Here is a 21,015-nt window from a genome sequence, read left to right as displayed (position 1 = left end):
TAGCCCCTGCCATTTTAGGGATCAGTGTAATTATACCATAGTTAAGACGGGCAACATCCAATGTTCCAGCATGGAAGGCCTCAAAAATGCGCATGATATCTGCCTTAATAAAATCCCAGCAAGCTTTATAAAACTCTGCTGGGATGTTATCAGGCCCAGCGGCTCTATTGCTTTCCATACTAAATAAGGCTGCCTTGACCTCTGCCTCAGAGAAAGGGCGAACCAAATACTCATTGTCTTGATCGTTCAACTTCTCATGCTCCCCCCAGGTATCAGGAGACAGATGGAATAGATTGCCTGGTGCTTCCCCAAACAGCTCCTTATAGTAAGTGGTAGCATGATCAAGTAAATTCTTTGTGCCCTCGATCACATTATCCTCATCAGTGAAGGACTGGATAGTATTCTTACGTTTTCTACCATTCGCAATGCGATGATAGTACGCAGTGTTTTGATCACCTTTCAACAACCATCGCTCTTTAGACTGCTGCAGTCTGAATAACTCTTCGTTCGTCAGAATTACATTAAGCTCGGCCAAGAGTGAAGCTCTATAGCAGCAAGACCCGGCATCAACGATGCCTTCTTCCTCCATTTTTTCAATCTCCTCAAGTTCTTTACGGATCTCTTTCTTCCTTTTCCTCTCGTGTCCAAAGACATGGGACCCCCAACCCTTGAAATATTTCTTACATCGTTTCAGTTTGATATTTAGGGTGTCTATGGGATCATTCGAGTTAACCGGCTACTCCCAGATTGCTCTGGCCTTGGGCAAGAACAACTCATTGCTCAACCAGCTAATCTCAAAGCGAAACTCTTTTTTCTTAGGGGGTTCTAGATTGCCAGGTTTCAGGGAGAGAAGGAGGGGATTGTGATCAGAGATGTCTCGAACAAGCTTACGAACTGACACCAGAGGAAATAACTCTTCCCAGGAAAGACTCATAAGCACCCTGTCCAGCTTCTCTAGAGTGGGATGGGCCTGATGATTAGACCAGGTGTATTTGCCCCCAGATAAGTGAATTTCTCTGAGACTAAACGCATTGATCACAGAATTGAATTTGTCAACATAAGGATTAAGTCTCATGTTTTTATTTTTGTCATCACACCCCCTCAAGATGTTAAAGTCACCACCTATGATATAAGGTATATCAATGCGAGAGCAAAAGGATGCCATTTCAACAAGGAAATCATCCTTGAACTCCTCCTGGGCTGCTCCATAAACAACCACAGAGCCCATATACTATCTCTCTCAACATCATGTATAGTGGCTTGTAAGATACACTTACCCACTTTCCAGGGTATAACTTCATACTTTTCTTTCTTAACACCACAAAGGATACCACCAGACTTGCCTCTCGAGGGGACCCAACACCAAGCAAAAAGGCCATAGGGATCGATCTTCCTAAAGTAACTCTTATGAAAATCCTTTTTCATCGTTTCTTGCAACGCCAGGAAATCCAGGGAGTAGTCCTTAATAAGATCTGAGAGGCAGGTGGACATCCCCTTTTTCCCTGCCCCCCTACAGTTCCAAAAGATCCCACTCATTTGACAACCGTATTGTGTTTTCTCCCCCTGGTAACCTTGTTAGGAAGCTGAGCAAGGTTACCCACTTTGATCAGGGCTATTTCCCTGTCTCTCTGACTCCTGGTGACAGGTCTACTAACATTCACCACAGGTTTCCTAGGTCTTCTTCTAGATTTAACCAGGGTAAACTCATTAGTATCAGTGTCAGGGTTCCCCTCATCCCCCCAATCCATACTCAAAGGTGTTTTATCTCCTTTGGCATTGATTAAGAACAGACTATTATTCTTGCCATCGTCCTGAGTGCTATCCTTATTACTATTCAAAGCATTAACTCGAGATTTTTCAAGTTCACGAAGAATATCTATGCTCGCAAAGTCTGTGTCAGGAATATGGACACCCATTTTAACAGCACGTAAAACTAACTCAGGATCAGATAGCACATCAAAGGTATTACTATTACTGTTATTACCTTCCAGATTGTGCTTCTTGGCCACTGCAGCTGCCTTTTCATCAATTCGCATCAGGTTAGTCTGGGCGTTGCGCAAACTGAAGCGAAGATTCTCTTCTGTGACAAGAGGAGGGGTGGGAATCACCTCATTCTCATTGTCCATTGATGAATCAGGAGACTGGACGATGTATTTGCTTGGCCCCTCCCCCTCGAAGATTCCACTTTCCTGCAGGGGTTGCATAGACGCATCGTAGTTGACCATGTCAGCATAGGATTTACTCATTTTGCACAGAGCAGTACAACAATCAGGGGACTTTGTCGAATTCATCAGGGGGGAAACGCTTACATTTTCAAGAGTAGATTGTTTGCCATAGGGTAGATCACTTTTTCCTTTCATTTTCTCTGCCTTGTCGTGTTCCATGGCCAGAGTATCAATCAGGAGAGTGTTATCAAGAGATTCGTCTGAACCCTCATCTTCCAGAGAATCCTGCTGCCTTTCCTGGCCTGTATACCGAGAGTCAATGCCCGCACTAGCCACATGTGAGGAAGATCCCCCCTCCTTGTTTCCATTGGCAGCTTGCATTTTCATTTTCTTAAACGTATGATTCCCAGGATCAGGAGTAACATTCACTGTTGTTTTCTTACGATCAGGATCCCTGACCAGCACATGATCCAGCTCATAATAAAAATCGAAGAAGTGATCCCCCAGCACTGCCTCAGCTACAGGTGGGATCTCATCCACATTCCTGCAACCTATCTTCACACGCACATATTCGGGGCGATGAAGTGTGGCACCATCAATCTCCAAGGGGACACCAACCAGAGAGGAAACAAATGCCAGATTCCTTTCATTCCTTTTCTCCAAGGGGACATTGCTCACTTTAACCCAGGCTTTCTCCATAACCCCTTTGGCTCCAAGAGCCGAGATCCAGGAGTCAATTTTCACCACAGTACCAGTGGATTTCAAAGTCATTCTGCCAGTATAACACGCTTTGGACACATCACGACGATTAGGGAATCTAACAATGAAAACACCAGGACCAATAGCTCTAGCAGTGCATCTCCAGCCAGTGGCAATATACTGAGACAAATCAAATTCCATATCCTTAGTAGAGGTGTGTCCTTCCACAATAGTCACCACCACACTTGTCTCACGTTCTTTCATTTGCCTAGCCGTGCACGAATCGTGAATATAATAGAACCCTTGCCCTTTGGCAGAGAAGGCACACATGGGCGCAATGCAATCCCAAGGAAGAAATTCAACACACACAGAAGCAAGATGTGTTGGAAATATGCCCTAGAGGCAATAATAAATTGATTATTATTATATTTCCTTGTTCATGATAATCGTTTATTATCCATGCTAGAATTGTATTGATAGGAAACTTAGATACATGTGTGGATACATAGACAACACCATGTCCCTAGTAAGCCTCTAGTTGACTAGCTCGTTAATCAATAGATGGTTACGGTTTCCTGACCATGGACATTGGATGTCGTTGATAACGGGATCACATCATTAGGAGAATGATGTGATGGACAAGACCCAATCCTAAGCCTAGCACAAGATCATGTAGTTCGTATGCTAAAGCTTTTCTAATGTCAAGTATCATTTCCTTAGACCATGAGATTGTGCAACTCCCGGATACCGTAGGAGTGCTTTGGGTGTGCCAAACGTCACAACGTAACTGGGTGGCTATAAAGGTACACTACGAGTATCTCTGAAAGTGTCTGTTGGGTTGGCACGAATCGAGATTGGGATTTTGTCACTCCGTGTAAACGGAGAGGTATCTCTGGGCCCACTCGGTAGGACATCATCATAATGTGCACAATGTGACCAAGGGGTTGATCACTGGATGATGTGTTACGGAACGAGTAAAGAGACTTGCCGGTAACGAGATTGAACAAGGTATCGGTATACCAACGATCGAATCTCGGGCAAGTACCATACCGCTAGACAAAGGGAATTGTATACGGGATCGATTGAGTCCTTGACATCGTGGTTCATCCGATGAGATCATCGTGGAACATGTGGGAGCCAACATGGGTATCCAGATCCCGCTGTTGGTTATTGACCGGAGAACATCTCGGTCATGTCTGCATGTCTCCCGAACCCGTAGGGTCTACACACTTAAGGTTCGATGACGCTAGGGTTATAAAGGAAGCTTGTATGTGGTTACCGAATGTTGTTCGGAGTCCCGGATGAGATCCCAGACGTCACGAGGAGTTCCGGAATGGTCCGGAGGTAAAGATTTATATATAGGAAGTCCTGTTTCGGCCATCGGGACAAGTTTCGGGGTCATCGGTATTGTACCGGGACCACCGGAAGGGTCCCGGGGGCCCACCGGGTGGGGCCACCTGCCCCGGGGGGCCACATGGGCTGTAGGGGGTGCGCCTTGGCCTATATGGGCCAAGGGCACCAGCCCCAAGAGGCCCATGCGCCAAGGAAACTTGGGGAGGGAAGAGTCCTAAAGGGGAAGGCACCTCCGAGGTGCCTTGGGGAGGATGGACTCCTCCCCCCCTCTTAGCCGCACCCTTTCCTTGGAGGAAGGGGCAAGGCTGTGCCTCCCCCCTCTCCCCTTCCCCTATATATAGTGGAGGGGAGGGAGGGCATCCATACCTGAGCCCTTGGCACCTCCCTCCCTCCCGTGACACCTCCTCCTCTCCCGTAGGTGCTTGGCGAAGCCCTGCAGGATTGCCACGCTCCTCCATCACCACCACGCCGTTGTGCTGCTGCTGGATGGAGTCTTCCTCAACCTCTCCCTCTCTCCTTGCTGGATCAAGGCGTGGGAGACATCGTCGAGCTGTACGTGTGTTGAACGCGGAGGTGTCGTCCGTTCGGCACTAGGATCATCGGTGATCTGAATCACGACGAGTACGACTCCATCAACCCCGTTCACTTGAACGCTTCCGCTTAGCGATCTACAAGGGTATGTAGATGCACTCCCCTTTCTACTCGTTGCTGGTCTCTCCATAGATAGATCTTGGTGTTACGTAGGAAAATTTTTGAATTTCTGCTACGTTCCCCAACAGTGGCATCATGAGCTAGGTCTATTGCGTAGATTCTTTGCACGAGTAGAACACAAAGTAGTTGTGGGCGTCGATATTGTTCAATATGCTTGCCGTTACTAGTCTTATCTTGATTCGGCGGCATCGTGGGATGAAGCGGCCCGGACCAACCTTACACGTACGCTTACGTGAGACCGGTTCCACCGACAAACATGCACTAGTTGCATAAGGTGGCTGGCGGGTGTCTGTCTCTCCCACTTTAGTCGGATCGGATTCGATGAAAAGGGTCCTTATGAAGGGTAAATAGCAATTGGCATATCACGTTGTGGTTCATGCGTAGGTAAGAAACGTTCTTGCTAGAAACCCATAGCAGCCACGTAAAACATGCAAACAACAATTAGACGACGTCTAACTTGTTTTTGCAGGGTATGCTATGTGATGTGATATGGCCAAAAAGGATGTGATGAATGATATATGTGATGTATGAGATTGATCATGTTCTTGTAATAGGAATCACGACTTGCATGTCGATGAGTATGACAACCGGCAGGAGCCATAGGAGTTGTCTTTATTTATTTGTGACCTGCGTGTCAACTTAAACGTCATGTAATTACTTTACTTTATTGCTAACCGTTAGCCATAGTAGTAGAAGTAATAGTTGGCGAGGCAACTTCATGAAGACACGATGATGGAGATCATGATGATGGAGATCATGGTGTCATGCCGGTGACGATGATGATCATGGAGCCCCGAAGATGGAGATCAAAAGGAGCAAAGTGATGATGGCCATATCATGTCACTATTTGATTGCATGTGATGTTTATCATGTTTATACATCTTATTTGCTTAGAACGACGGTAGTAAATAAGATGATCCCTTACAACAATTTCAAGAAGTGTTCTCCCCTAATTGCACACCGTTGCGACAGTTCGTGTTTCGAAGCACCACGTGATGATCGGGTGTTAGATTCTAACGTTCACATACAACAGGTGTAAGACAGATTTACACACGCAAAACACTTAGGGTTAACTTGACGAGCCTAGCATGTACAGACATGGCCTCGGAACACGGAGACCGAAAGGTCGAGCATGAGTCGTATAGTAGATACGATCAACATGAAGATGTTCACCGATGATGACTAGTCCGTCTCACGTGATGATCGGACACGGCCTAGTTTGACTCGGATCATGTGATCATTTAGATGACCAGAGGGATGTCTATCTGAGTGGGAGTTCATAAGATGAACTTAATTATCCTGAACATAGTCAAAAGGTTTTTGCAAATTATGTCGTAGCTCACGCTATAGTTCTACTGTTTAGATATGTTCCTAGAGAAAAATTAGTTGAAAGTTGATAGTAGCAATTATGCGGACTAGGTCCGTAAACTGAGGATTGTCCTTATTGCTTCATAGAAGGCTTATGTCCTTAATGCACCGCTCAGTGTGCTGAACCCCAAACATCGTTTGTGGTTGTTACGAACATCTGACATACACGTTTTGATAACTACGTGATAGTTCAGTTAAACGGTTTAGAGTTGAGGCACCAAAGACGCTTTTGAAACGTCGCGGAACATATGAGATGTTTTGAGGGCTGAAATTGGGATTTCAGGCTCGTGCCCATGTCAAGAGGTATAAGACCTCCGATGACTTTCTTAACCTGCAAACTAAGGAGAAAAGCTCAATTGTTGAGCTTGTGCTCAGATTGTCTGAGTACAACAATCATTTGAATCGAGTGGGAGTTGATCTTCCAGATAAGACAGTGATGGTTCTCCAAAGTCATTGCCACCAAGCTGTTAGAGCTTCGTGATGAACTATAACATATCAGGGATAGATATGATGATCCTTGAGGTATTCGCGATGTTTGACACCGCGAAAGTAGAAATCAAGAAGGAGCATCAATTGTTGATGGTTGGTGAAACCACTAGTTTCAAGAAGGGCAAGGGCAAGAAGGGATACTTCATGAAACGGCAAATCAGCTGCTGCTCTAGTGAAGAAACCCAAGGTAAAACCCAAACCCGAGACTAAGTGCTTCTGTAATAAGGGGAACAACCACTAGAGCAGAATTACCCTAGATACTTGGTAGATAAGAAGGCTGGCAAGGTCGATAGAAGTATATTGGATATACATTGTGTTAATGTGTACTTTGCTAGTACTCCTAGTAGCACCAGGGTATTAGATACCGGTTCGGTTGCTAAGTGTTAGTAACTCGAAACAAAAGGCTACAGGATAAATGGAGACTAGCTAAAGGTGAGCTGACGATATGTGTTGGAAGTTTTTCCAAGCTTGATATGATCAAGCATCGCACGCTCCCTCTACCAAAGAGATTGGTGTTAAACCTAAATAATTGTTATTTGGTGTTTGCGTTGAGCATAGACATGATTGGATTACGTCTATCGCAATACGGTTATTCATTTAAGGAGAATAATGGTTACTCTGTTTATTTGAATAATACCTTCAATGGTCTTACACCTAAAATGAATGGTTTATTAAATCTCGATCGTAGTGATACACATGTTCATGCCAAAAGATAGTAATGATAGTACCACCTACTTGTGGCACTGCCACGTAAGTCATATCGGTATAAAACGCATGAAGAAGCTCCATATTGATGGATCTTTGGGCTCACTCGTTTTTGAAAAGTTTGAGACATGCGAACCATGTCTATTGGTGTATATGCATGAAGAAACTCCATGCAAATGGACCGTTTTGACTCACTTGATTTTGAATCACTTGGGACATGCAAATCATACCACATGGGCAAGATGACTGAAAAGCCTCGTTTTCAGTAAGATGGAACAAGATAGCAACTTGTTGGAAGTAACACATTTTGATGTGTGCAGTCCAATGAGTGCTGAGGCATGCAGTGAATATCGTTATGTTCTTACTTCACAGATGATTCGAGTAGATGTTGAGTATATTTACTTGATGAATCACGAGTCTGAATTATTGAAAGGTTCAAGTAATTTCAGTGTGAAGTTGAAAGATCGTCGTGACAAGAGGATAAAAGATCTATGATATGATCATAGAGATGAATATCTGAATCACGAATTTGGCACAGAGTTAAGACATTGTGGAAATTGTTTCACAACTGATACAGCCTGGAACACCATAGTGTGATGGTGTGTCCAAATGTCATAGTTGCACCCTATTGGATATGGTGCATACCATGATGTCTCTTATCGAACTGCCACGATAGTTTATGGGTTAGGCATTAAAGACAACCACATTCACTTTAAATAGGGCACCACGTAATTCCGATGAGATGACACCGTATGAATTATGGTTTAGAGAAACCTAAGTTGTCGTTTCTTAAAGGTTTGGGGCTGCGACGCTTATGTGAAAAAGTTTCAGGATTAAGCTCGAACCCAAAGCGGATAAAGTACATCTTCATAGGACACCCAAAAACAGTTGGGTATACCTCCTAATTCAGATCCGAAAGCAATATGAATTGTTTCTAGAATTGGGTCCTTTCTCGAGGAAAGGTTTCTCTCGAAAGAATTGAGTGGGAGGATGGTGGAGACTTGATGAGGTTATTGAACCATCACTTCAACCAGTGTGTAGCAGGGCACAGGAAGTTGTTCCTGTGGCACCTACACCAATTGAAGTAGAAGCTTATGATAGTGATCATGAAACTTCAGATCAAGTCACTCCCAAACCTCGTAGGGTGACAAGGATACGTACTACTTCAGAGTGGTACAGTAATCCTGTCTTGGAAGTCATGTTGCTAGACAACAATGAACCTACGAGCTATGGAGAAGCGATGGTGGGCCCGAATTCCGATAAATGGCTCGAGGCCATGTAATCCGAGAGAGGATCCATGTATGAAAACAAAGTGTAGACTTTGGCAGAACAACTCGATGGTCGTAAGGCTGTTGAGTGCAGATGGATTTTGAAAGGAAGACAGACAATGATGGTAAGTGTCACCATTGAGAAAGCTCGACTTGTCGTTAAGATGTTTTTCCACAAGTTCAAGGAGTTGACTACGATGAGACTTTCTCACTCGTAGCGATGCTAAGAGTCTGTTGGAATTATACTAGCAATTACTGCATTATTTATGAAATCTTGCAGATAGGATGTCAAAACATTGTTTCCTCGACGATTCTTGAGGAAAGGTTGTATGTGATACAACCGGAAGGTTTTGTCTACCCTGAAATATGCTAATAAGTATGCAAAGCTCCAGCAATCCTTCTGAGGACTGGAGTGAGCATCTCGGAGTTGGAATGTATGCTTTGATGATGATCAAAGATTTTGGGTGTATACAAAGTTTATGAGAAACTTGTATTTCCAAAGAAGTGCGTGGGAGCACTATAGAATTTCTGATGAGTATATGTTGTTGACATATTAATGATCAGAAATGACGTAGAATTTCTGGAAAGCATATAGGGTTATTTAGAAAGTGTTTTCAATGGAAAACCTGGATTAAGCTACTTGAACATTGAGCATCAAGATCTATAAGGATAGATCAAAACGCTTAATAGTACTTTCAAATGAGCACATGCCTTGACGTGATCTTGAAGGTGTTCAAGATGGATCAGTCAAAGAAGGAGTTCTTGCCTGAGTTGTAAGGTATGAAGTTAAGACTTAAAGCTCGACCATGGCAGAATAGAGAGAAAGGAACGAAGGTCGTCCCCTATGCTTAAGACATAGGCTCTACAGTATGCTATGCTGTGTACCGCACCTGAAGTGTGCTTTACCATGAGTCAGTCAAGGGGTACAAGAGTGATCCAAGAATGGATCACAGGACAACGGTCAAAGTTATCCTTAGTAACTAGTGGACTAAGGAATTTTCTCAATTATGGAGGTGGTAAAAGAGTTCGTCGTAAAGGGTTACGTCGATGCAAGCTTAACACCTATCCGGATAGCTCTGAGTAGAGATACCGGATACATATAATGGAGCAACAATTTAGAATAGCTCCAAGTAGAACAGTTATTTGGAATAGCTCCAAATAGAGCGTGGTAGCTACATCTAGGAGATGACATAGAGATTTGTAAAGCACACACGGATCTGAAAGGTTCAGACCCGTTGACTATAACCTCTCTCACAAGCATAACATGATCAAACCCAGAACTCATCGAGTGTTAATCACATGGTAAATGTGAACTAGATTATTGACTCTAGTAAACTCTTTGGGTGTTAGTCACATGGGGATGTGACCTTGAGTGTTAATCACATATCAATGTGAACTAGATTATTGACTCTAGTGCAAGTGGGAGACTGTTGGAAATATGCCCTAGAGGCAATAATAAATTGATTATTATTATATTTCCTTGTTCATGATAATCTTTTATTATCCATGCTAGAATTGTATTGATAGGAAACTTAGATACATGTGTGGATACATAGACAACACCATGTCCCTAGTAAGCCTCTAGTTGACTAGCTCGTTAATCAATAGATGGTTACGGTTTCCTGACCATGGACATTGGATGTCGTTGATAACGGGATCACATCATTAGGAGAATGATGTGATGGACAAGACCCAATCCTAAGCCTAGCACAAGATCATGTAGTTCGTATGCTAAAGCTTTTCTAATGTCAAGTATCATTTCCTTAGACCATGAGATTGTGCAACTCCCGGATACCGTAGGAGTGCTTTGGGTGTGCCAAACGTCACAACGTAACTGGGTGGCTATAAAGGTACACTACGGGTATCTCTGAAAGTGTCTGTTGGGTTGGCACGAATCGAGATTGGGATTTTGTCACTCTGTGTAAACGGAGAGGTATCTCTGGGCCCACTCGGTAGGACATCATCATAATGTGCACAATGTGACCAAGGGGTTGATCACGGGATGATGTGTTACGGAACGAGTAAAGAGACTTGCCGGTAACGAGATTGAACAAGGTATCGGTATACCAACGATCGAATCTCGGGCAAGTACCATACCGCTAGACAAAGGGAATTGTATACGGGATCGATTGAGTCCTTGACATCGTGGTTCATTCGATGAGATCATCGTGGAACATGTGGGAGCCAACATGGGTATCCAGATCCCGCTGTTGGTTATTGACCGGAGAACATCTCGGTCATGTCTGCATGTCTCCCGAACCCGTAGGGTCTACACACTTAAGGTTCGATGACGCTAGGGTTATAAAGGAAGCTTGTATGTGGTTACCGAATGTTGTTCGGAGTCCCGGATGAGATCCCAGACGTCATGAGGAGTTCCGGAATGGTCCGGAGGTAAAGATTTATATATAGGAAGTCCTGTTTCGGCCATCGGGACAAGTTTCGGGGTCATCGGTATTGTACCGGGACCACCGGAAGGGTCCCGGGGGCCCACCGGGTGGGGCCACCTGCCCCGGGGGGCCACATGGGCTGTAGGGGGTGCGCCTTGGCCTATATGGGCCAAGGGCACCAGCCCCAAGAGGCCCATGCGCCAAGGAAACTTGGGGAGGGAAGAGTCCTAAAAGGGGAAGGCACCTCCGAGGTGCCTTGGGGAGGATGGACTCCTCCCCCCCTCTTAGCCGCACCCTTTCCTTGGAGGAAGGGGCAAGGCTGCGCCTCCCCCCTCTCCCCTGCCCCTATATATAGTGGAGGGGAGGGAGGGCATCCATACCTGAGCCCTTGGCACCTCCCTCCCTCCCGTGACACCTCCTCCTCTCCCGTAGGTGCTTGGCGAAGCCCTGCAGGATTGCCACGCTCCTCCATCACCACCACGCCGTTGTGCTGCTGCTGGATGGAGTCTTCCTCAACCTCTCCCTCTCTCCTTGCTGGATCAAGGCGTGGGAGACATCGTCGAGCTGTACGTGTGTTGAACGCGGAGGTGCCGTCCGTTCGGCACTAGGATCATCGGTGATCTGAATCACGACGAGTACGACTCCATCAACCCCGTTCACTTGAACGCTTCCGCTTAGCGATCTACAAGGGTATGTAGATGCACTCCCCTTTCTACTCGTTGCTGGTCTCTCCATAGATAGATCTTGGTGTTACGTAGGAAATTTTTTGAATTTCTGCTACGTTCCCCAACAAGATGACCTAGCTTACTGCATCTCTCACAAAAGGCTTGCGGACATCTAGCAGGGATACGCTCAGTTGACTTGCAGATGAGACAGGCGTTAGGGTTCATGGGTGGGTTCACCTGATTGCTTTGATTGCCCTGCATGCGGCGTTGTGGCATCTCTTCAGGCTGCTTGTCGATGTTGTCCCCCCCACCAGATCCAGACGCAGCCTTGGGCCTCTCCACCCAAACCCCGTCGGATCTGGCATCTTGACGCCCAGCCGCAGCAGCTTCCCATCGATCCACCGCGCCCGTGGAGTGGTCGTTGTTGGAGGAGGTGTGGTCGGCCTCGCCGCCGTTTCTCCGCCAGGAGAATTTGCGCCCGCGGTCGAAACGTCCAGCTCCCCGCTCCATCCGCCCAGATCCACCGCCTTTGCGCTTGTCGCCCCGGTAGCCGCGCCCCCCGCCACCAGCCATCGGAGAGGCCTGCACCGAAGAAGCCGCGACCTCCGCAAACGACCTCTCGTCACCCCCAACCTTGCCGCGCCACCAGTGGAAGGAAGGTGGAGTGCTGGATCTAGGGTTTTTCGGCGCCGCCCAAAGATGGGAAAGGGCGGAATCGAGGTCGAGGGGACGGAAGGATTCGGGATTTATACCCATGGCGCCCGCACCGCGTCTCTCATGGCGGCCCAGATCACCGTCCACGTGTGTCGCATCCGCCATGGGTGGTGGGGTGCCACCCCTAGGTCCCGCACCCAGCACCCCCGGGTCGCTCGATCTTCTCGGTGGAGTGCGACCGTGTACCGCTGTACCGCGTCTCCCATCCAGACGCTCCGGCACCGCCGTGGGCACCGGCAGCCTATCCCAGATCCTGGCGAAAAAACATGGGAACACCACAATATGCCCGATGTCGAAGTACTCTCCCTCACGCAGAGAACGAGCGTCCACCGTGTGTCCCTCCCCATCGAGAAGAACCAGGCGTAGCGCCTCATGGCGGAGCACGATCTCGCCGACGTCGAACGTGATCGATCGGGCGGCGAGGAGATCGGGCGCGTAGGTCGCACGCCATCGCGTGTCGCCCGCCGCGTACCGCATCGGTCCTCGAAAAAATGAAGATGAACTCCTCTTTTCGCATGTTAGACCCTGAGTGTCATGTAATATCGGTTCATTTTCTATATTTTTTGTAAAACTGAGTACCTTCAATATAACTTCATTTAGACATCAAGAGAAACGCCTAAAAAAGGAAAAAACAATCAGTACGAGGCCTGCAGGAAACAGACCGAACGGAAGGGAAAAGAGCACAGCCCACGGGGGGGGCGGCCTGTTTCCAGCCTGCAACCCGCCAGTCCGCCACGGACACAAAAAATCGGTCACCCCACTCCACCATCTTTAGTCCCACCTCGCTTGTCTACAACGAGAAACACCAGCTTAAATACCCGGCTGGAGCGGTACAATTGCCGAGCTCAGTCACGAGAGCTTGTCACCCATGTGGGGGCATCGAAGGTGGTGTGGATGTTTGGTGCGAACTCTGGACCTGGCCTGTGTTGTAACATTGATGGCCTGCCCGGTCCAAGTTGGTAGTGGGCTGGGGGGCTGATGCGAAAGCTTTGGCCTCTCTGTCCCTGAAGTGGCAGGCACCGCGTTAGGCTGGATTCACAGAGCAGCGCTCACTGTCCTCTTCCAACAGTGGAAGGATAACAGGCCGCTGCACCATGGGCCCGCTCTGGTTCAGAGTTCTTCCACAACAGACCACCATCTTTTTTGTTTTTTAATTTACTAATGCAAAATTCAGTGGCTCAGTCACGTATGTTTTCTATTTTTCATTCATTTAATGCAATTATTTTTCTGGGCTCAATCTCTCATATGCTTCCACTTTTACTCGTCTAATGAAAATTATTTTACTGAGCTCAAATCTCATATGTTTCCATTTTTATTCTTCTAATGAAAATTACTTCACTGAACTCAAATCTCGTATGTTTCCATCCACAAAAAAAAGCCTCATATGTTCCCATTTTTATCCATCTAATGAGAATTACTCCAGTGGCTCATCTCTTCATCAGTGGAGGGATACCAAGCACCGCACCACTGGCCCAGGTCATTCCATAACCACAATTTCTTTTATTCCACCCTTTCAATTCTATCTTTTCTAAATAATAAAACGAACATAGATTTCTTGGATACATGGTAGTAGTAATTGCATCAGCTGATCACTGCAAAGATTGCAACTCATACATGAAATATCTATGACAATCTTTTCCATTCAGAATATATAGCCACATTACATCCACTTGCAGATGCCAAAAAGTTCCCAGCCAAGAAGGAATTCCAAAGCATAAACATAGAATTGGGGTGTGATTTGGTTTGTGCCCAAATCATCAAGCCAAACTTGTTGCCAATCGTTGGCTAGCCAGATCTGGGGTGGTGTTGGTTTTGGCACAAACCAAACACTCCTATTCCATTTCTTACATTTTAATTCTGTAGTCTGCTGCTACAATACATATGCCAAAAAGGAAGAAAACCACATCCATGGACATGAGGATGAAGTGCAATTTCTGCTGCCTATCGCCAGCAGCATCGGCTAACCAAAATCCTAAAGTATCAGCTCAGAAAAATCACGTGCTTCCGGATACACCATTGGTGCTACGGAAGATTCTTGTTCGTTTCACGACCATTGCTCTGGCCCCTCTTTGATAAACATCATGCAACTTGGTTAATGCCTCGGAGAATTTGTAGAATGGAATCAATAGATGATGTTCGATCCCGTAACATGATGCCTCCGCCTGGTGGGGCACTGTTGTACTGGCATCCATATTTCAGCTTCTAATCGAGGGCTTTCTTTCAAAATCTGATTATCTCCCACGACAATTAAATACATTTGAACATGTTTTCACTTGACAGACAGACACATTCAAACTTGGAGCACTTGGCAATGGATAATGTGGGTCTTTAAATGACGCCCTACAATTGTTGACCACAAGTTTGCCATGAAAGATCTGTGTTGGCCCTTCCGGGCAAAAGTCTCCCACATGCGGGCACTGTCAATCTCAATAACTGTTGTTGGGTCACAGACATCAACAAGGGTGATGCCCATGTTATTACGGATAACACAGATCTTTCCATCCAGTGAGACCAAAGCCACAGCTTCAAAAGACCGCGAGCTGCCTAGATGGCGTCTACTGTCCATGAACCTTGTCCACAATCCCTTGTCCCCATCATAAACTCTTAGCTTGCAGGCATCCCGACAATCCACTGAATAAAGACGACCGTTAAACGAAATGCTTGGATTCCGTAAGCCTGCAACCAGTTCATTACCAGTGGTTGACCACATGTTCGATGTTGGCAGATAGACCTCGCTCACAATCTGCCGGTGAGAATCAAATCCTTTTAGGAACCACTTGCCATCATATACAACTCCAATGAAAGGCACCATTCCTATGCTCATTTCAGTAATGCAAGACCATCTATTCCTGTTTGGATTGTAAACCTCTGCAGACCTTAGAGTTCTCTGTATCCCTTCACACTCCCCACCAGCAACATAGAGGCAATTGGTTATTACACAAGAACCAAAGAAATGCCGCTTCCGTAGCATATCAGGGGCCCGGTGCCACTTGTTTGTCCGAGTATTGTAAAAGACAACACGCCTCATAGACCCTCGCACTGAGCCTTTGCCACCAAATAAGTACAAATAGCAGCCACTGAGAACAGCGCAACCAAATCCCACGGCTTCCGAATACTCTGGTGGAACTGGAGGAAGTGACTTCCAGAGCTGGTGCACCGGATCAAAGGCATGCCAAGATATTTTCTGATCACGATCCCTTTTGAAGACATAAACCCATTCTTCTGCCATGCCAAATTTCTTCCGCAGTGTGTAATAATAATTACCAGATAAAAGTCGGCTCCATCTTTTACAGACTAAACGAAGATTAGGGTGCTCCACTCGAGGAACCCGCATCAGACATGAAATAGCCAGGTCATCAGGAAGTCCAGGCAGAAGTGGCGCCTGAGTTCGGCACCTCTCCTTGCGTGAGGTCCTTGACTTGCGCTTGTTCGGTTTGACATCAGGTTGCATACACAGTCTAGCACCAGGGACGAACTTTCTAGCATTGACAACAGTTTTAAGGCCTCCATCTACCCTGCAGTAGCAGGACACCGCGTTAGGCTGGATTCACAGAGCAGCGCTCACTGTCCTCTTCCAACGGTGGAAGGATAACAGGCCGCTGCACCATGGGCCCGCTCTGGTTCAGAGTTCTTCCACAACAGACCACCATCTTTTTTGTTTTTTAATTTACTAATGCAAAATTCAGTGGCTCAGTCACGTATGTTTTCTATTTTTCATTCATTTAATGCAATTATTTTTCTGGGCTCAATCTCTCATATGCTTCCACTTTTACTCGTCTAATGAAAATTATTTTACTGAGCTCAAATCTCATATGTTTCCATTTTTATTCTTCTAATGAAAATTACTTCACTGAACTCAAATCTCGTATGTTTCCATCCACAAAAAAAAATCTCATATGTTCCCATTTTTATCCATCTAATGAGAATTACTCCAGTGGCTCATCTCTTCATCAGTGGAGGGATACCAAGCACCGCACCACTGGCCCAGGTCATTCCATAACCACAATTTCTTTTATTCCACCCTTTCAATTCTATCTTTTCTAAATAATAAAACGAACATAGATTTCTTGGATACATGGTAGTAGTAATTGCATCAGCTGATCACTGCAAAGATTGCAACTCATACATGAAATATCTATGACAATCTTTTCCATTCAGAATATATAGCCACATTACATCCACTTGCAGATGCCAAAAAGTTCCCAGCCAAGAAGGAATTCCAAAGCATAAACATAGAATTGGGGTGTGATTTGGTTTGTGCCCAAATCATCAAGCCAAACTTGTTGCCAATCGTTGGCTAGCCAGATCTGGGGTGGTGTTGGTTTTGGCACAAACCAAACACTCCTATTCCATTTCTTACATTTTAATTCTGTAGTCTGCTGCTACAATACATATGCCAAAAAGGAAGAAAACCACATCCATGGACATGAGGATGAAGTGCAATTTCTGCTGCCTATCGCCAGCAGCATCGGCTAACCAAAATCCTAAAGTATCAGCTCAGAAAAATCACGTGCTTCCGGATACACCATTGGTGCTACGGAAGATTCTTGTTCGTTTCACGACCATTGCTCTGGCCCCTCTTTGATAAACATCATGCAACTTGGTTAATGCCTCGGAGAATTTGTAGAATGGAATCAATAGATGATGTTCGATCCCGTAACATGATGCCTCCGCCTGGTGGGGCACTGTTGTACTGGCATCCATATTTCAGCTTCTAATCGAGGGCTTTCTTTCAAAATCTGATTATCTCCCACGACAATTAAATACATTTGAACATGTTTTCACTTGACAGACAGACACATTCAAACTTGGAGCACTTGGCAATGGATAATGTGGGTCTTTAAATGACGCCCTACAATTGTTGACCACAAGTTTGCCATGAAAGATCTGTGTTGGCCCTTCCGGGCAAAAGTCTCCCACATGCGGGCACTGTCAATCTCAATAACTGTTGTTGGGTCACAGACATCAACAAGGGTGATGCCCATGTTATTACGGATAACACAGATCTTTCCATCCAGTGAGACCAAAGCCACAGCTTCAAAAGACCGCGAGCTGCCTAGATGGCGTCTACTGTCCATGAACCTTGTCCACAATCCCTTGTCCCCATCATAAACTCTTAGCTTGCAGGCATCCCGACAATCCACTGAATAAAGACGACCGTTAAACGAAATGCTTGGATTCCGTAAGCCTGCAACCAGTTCATTACCAGTGGTTGACCACATGTTCGATGTTGGCAGATAGACCTCGCTCACAATCTGCCGGTGAGAATCAAATCCTTTTAGGAACCACTTGCCATCATATACAACTCCAATGAAAGGCACCATTCCTATGCTCATTTCAGTAATGCAAGACCATCTATTCCTGTTTGGATTGTAAACCTCTGCAGACCTTAGAGTTCTCTGTATCCCTTCACACTCCCCACCAGCAACATAGAGGCAATTGGTTATTACACAAGAACCAAAGAAATGCCGCTTCCGTAGCATATCAGGGGCCCGGTGCCACTTGTTTGTCCGAGTATTGTAAAAGACAACACGCCTCATAGACCCTCGCACTGAGCCTTTGCCACCAAATAAGTACAAATAGCAGCCACTGAGAACAGCGCAACCAAATCCCACGGCTTCCGAATACTCTGGTGGAACTGGAGGAAGTGACTTCCAGAGCTGGTGCACCGGATCAAAGGCATGCCAAGATATTTTCTGATCACGATCCCTTTTGAAGACATAAACCCATTCTTCTGCCATGCCAAATTTCTTCCGCAGTGTGTAATAATAATTACCAGATAAAAGTCGGCTCCATCTTTTACAGACTAAACGAAGATTAGGGTGCTCCACTCGAGGAACCCGCATCAGACATGAAATAGCCAGGTCATCAGGAAGTCCAGGCAGAAGTGGCGCCTGAGTTCGGCACCTCTCCTTGCGTGAGGTCCTTGACTTGCGCTTGTTCGGTTTGACATCAGGTTGCATACACAGTCTAGCACCAGGGACGAACTTTCTAGCATTGACAACAGTTTTAAGGCCTCCATCTACCCTGCAGTAGCAGGACACAGATTCTACCTGCAAACACATTGACCAATCATATAAGATGCTTTTATTCATCTGAATGTAGAATGACAAACGTATATGAAACAAAACCAAAGGGAGTCATCATTTTAGCTATGTATTACTCCCTCCATTCCAAAATATAAGGTGTATTGGTTTCCGTGCAAGTCAACCATTTGAAAGTTTGACCAAAGTTATAGAACAAAATAGAAACATCTACAATACCTAATAGATAAAATATGAAACTACCTTTCATGATGGATCAAATGATATACATTTCATATTGTGGATATTGATATATTTTTCTCAAAACTTGGTCAAACTTGCACTCGTTTGACTTTTGAAAAAACAAATACACCTTATATAAAGGAACGGAGGGAGTATCATTTATCAAGGATACAAACACAACTTGTCCACTAGCAAAATATTCGTCGAAATAACACTTGGTACCAGAAGAGTGACCATGTTCAGACTCACCATTATCATATGAAACAGAAGGAACAGATCAGTCATCTGTATTGAAATAAAATCGGTGATAACCTATGGATATAAGATCAAGTGAGTGTGATTTGGCTTAGAACTTATAACCCAGGAACATTCTTTTTCCATTGAAACTCCGCATGAGCAAAGAAAAAATAGAACATTTTACAAACAGAAACATGATAAAAAAAGAATTAGCACTCGAATTAAATTAGTACAGGAGCATTTAGCACCTACTGTTTGAACTGGATTCTAAAATTAGAACAGGCTGGTTTTGGCTTTGGCTGTGATCACTGATCCTAACTGATAAAGATACACTTGGTAAGCTCCTTCAGCCACACATAAATGCATCAGACGTCCCAGCTATATAACTATTCCATGCGAAGACCATGCAGAAAAGAGATGAAATTATCACAATTATGTGTACTGCTCATATGATATTTCCATGTCACTAACCAAAGGATTATCACTTGCACAGTATCTCTAAGATTAAAGCAAAACTAACATGCCATTAAAATAATTTCACAGAAATAAAGGATCAGCCACCTCCATGGTTACTACCTTGACTCTGGACTCCAGAAACAACCAGAAGCCCATATCCGAACTCAAATCACAAAAATGAACATAATTTTGACCACACACTTGGAAGAAAAAAACTCTATGCCCGAAAATGCCTTAATCAATTGCAAGACCATAAGTATGAACCAAACCTAGAGCAATGATCCTAACTCAACATGCATACAAAATTCTCAAGTAATACTGTTTCTGACTGAGAAAATAGCACTTAAACATCATCTATAAGCTTCAAGCAACACTAACAATAACCCAAATAATTTCACAAAACAAAAAGAGAACTATACCAGTCTCTTTATCACAAATGTGTAATGCTCATATAAGATTTCCATGTAATAGTGTTTCTTTCTTTTAAACCAAAGAAGTGGAACTTGCACAATATCTCTAAGGTGAAAGCAACACTAACATGTCACTAAAATGATTTCACGAAAATAGCACCTCCATAGTTACCTTGAAACCCAAAATCACAAACAACCCGGAGGACCAAGATTCAAACTGAAATAACAAAAATGAACATAATTTTGACTGCACCCTTGGAAGATCATAGCTCTAAGCCAAAAAAATATCCTTGATCAATTGTAAGATCATAAGTTCAAACCAAAAGCATCGACTCCAGAGCAATAACCCTAAGTCAACGTACATACCAAATTCTCATGCAATGCGGCTGTTTCTAACCGAGAAAGTGGCACTTGCATATCATCTTTAAGCTTAAAGCAACACTAAAATGTAACCCAAATGATTTCCCAAAACCAAAAAGGAAAAGGATACCAGCCTGCCCGTCAATAACTTGAAAGCAAACTCCAAAAACAAACCTTAAGGGCCTCAATTCAAACCCAAATCACACACACATAAAAGGCAGAAAATATCCTGGATCATTTGCAAGATCATAACTTCCAACTGAACACGCAAACTTCTGAGAAGTAATCCTAGAGAAAGAGCAGTGCTTGAGGCTCAAGGTTTTCAAGTCGATGAGTCGACGAGTTGTTCTGGGGTAGCGACTCTTGACTAGTCATGACTAGTCAAGACTCATGGTCGACTAGTCGACATGAGTTACCAGGGGAGGAACAGGCCTGCAGCAGCCGGCGGCAACCAGGGGAGGAGCAGACCAGCAGCCGCAGCAACCAGGGGAGGAGCAGACCAGCAGCAGCGGGCGCCGGCAGGCAGGATTGTGTTATTACCATTTAATGAGCGTATATAGGTTTGGAAGCAAATTACAAGTGTGGATCATCTTTGTAATCTTCAATTCTGTGTAAACCAATACTTACATATCCAGCTTAACTTGATCCAAACAAAAGAGGTTTGCTCACCTTCGTCACCGGCATGACACCATGATCTCCATCATCGTGTCTTCATAAAGTTGTCTCGCCAACTACTACTTCTACTACTATGGCTAATGGTTA

At 44.9% G+C, this 21,015-nt stretch overlaps 2 protein-coding genes across 2 annotated transcripts; both read right to left on the bottom strand.

The window, feature by feature from the left end:
- Positions 1–14,216: 14,216 nt before the first annotated feature.
- Positions 14,217–16,174, bottom strand: LOC123090216 (F-box/kelch-repeat protein At1g55270-like). Its single transcript, XM_044511623.1, has 2 exons — positions 16,169–16,174; positions 14,217–16,065 (listed from the first exon to the last, which is right to left on the bottom strand). The coding sequence occupies exons 1-2, from the start codon at positions 16,172–16,174 to the stop codon at positions 14,815–14,817; spliced, it is 1,257 nt and encodes a 418-aa protein (XP_044367558.1). The 3' UTR covers positions 14,217–14,814.
- Positions 16,175–16,728: 554 nt separating this feature from the next.
- Positions 16,729–19,075, bottom strand: LOC123090215 (F-box/kelch-repeat protein At1g55270-like). Its single transcript, XM_044511622.1, has 2 exons — positions 19,040–19,075; positions 16,729–18,577 (listed from the first exon to the last, which is right to left on the bottom strand). Exons 1-2 carry the CDS (start codon positions 19,073–19,075, stop codon positions 17,327–17,329), a joined length of 1,287 nt encoding a protein of 428 aa, XP_044367557.1. The 3' UTR covers positions 16,729–17,326.
- Between the last annotated feature and the right edge of the window lie 1,940 nt (positions 19,076–21,015).

This window comes from Triticum aestivum, chromosome 4B (genome assembly GCF_018294505.1).
Source record: "Triticum aestivum cultivar Chinese Spring chromosome 4B, IWGSC CS RefSeq v2.1, whole genome shotgun sequence".
Taxonomy (NCBI): Eukaryota; Viridiplantae; Streptophyta; class Magnoliopsida; order Poales; family Poaceae; genus Triticum; species Triticum aestivum.
This window is presented reverse-complemented; position numbering and strand designations above follow the sequence as displayed.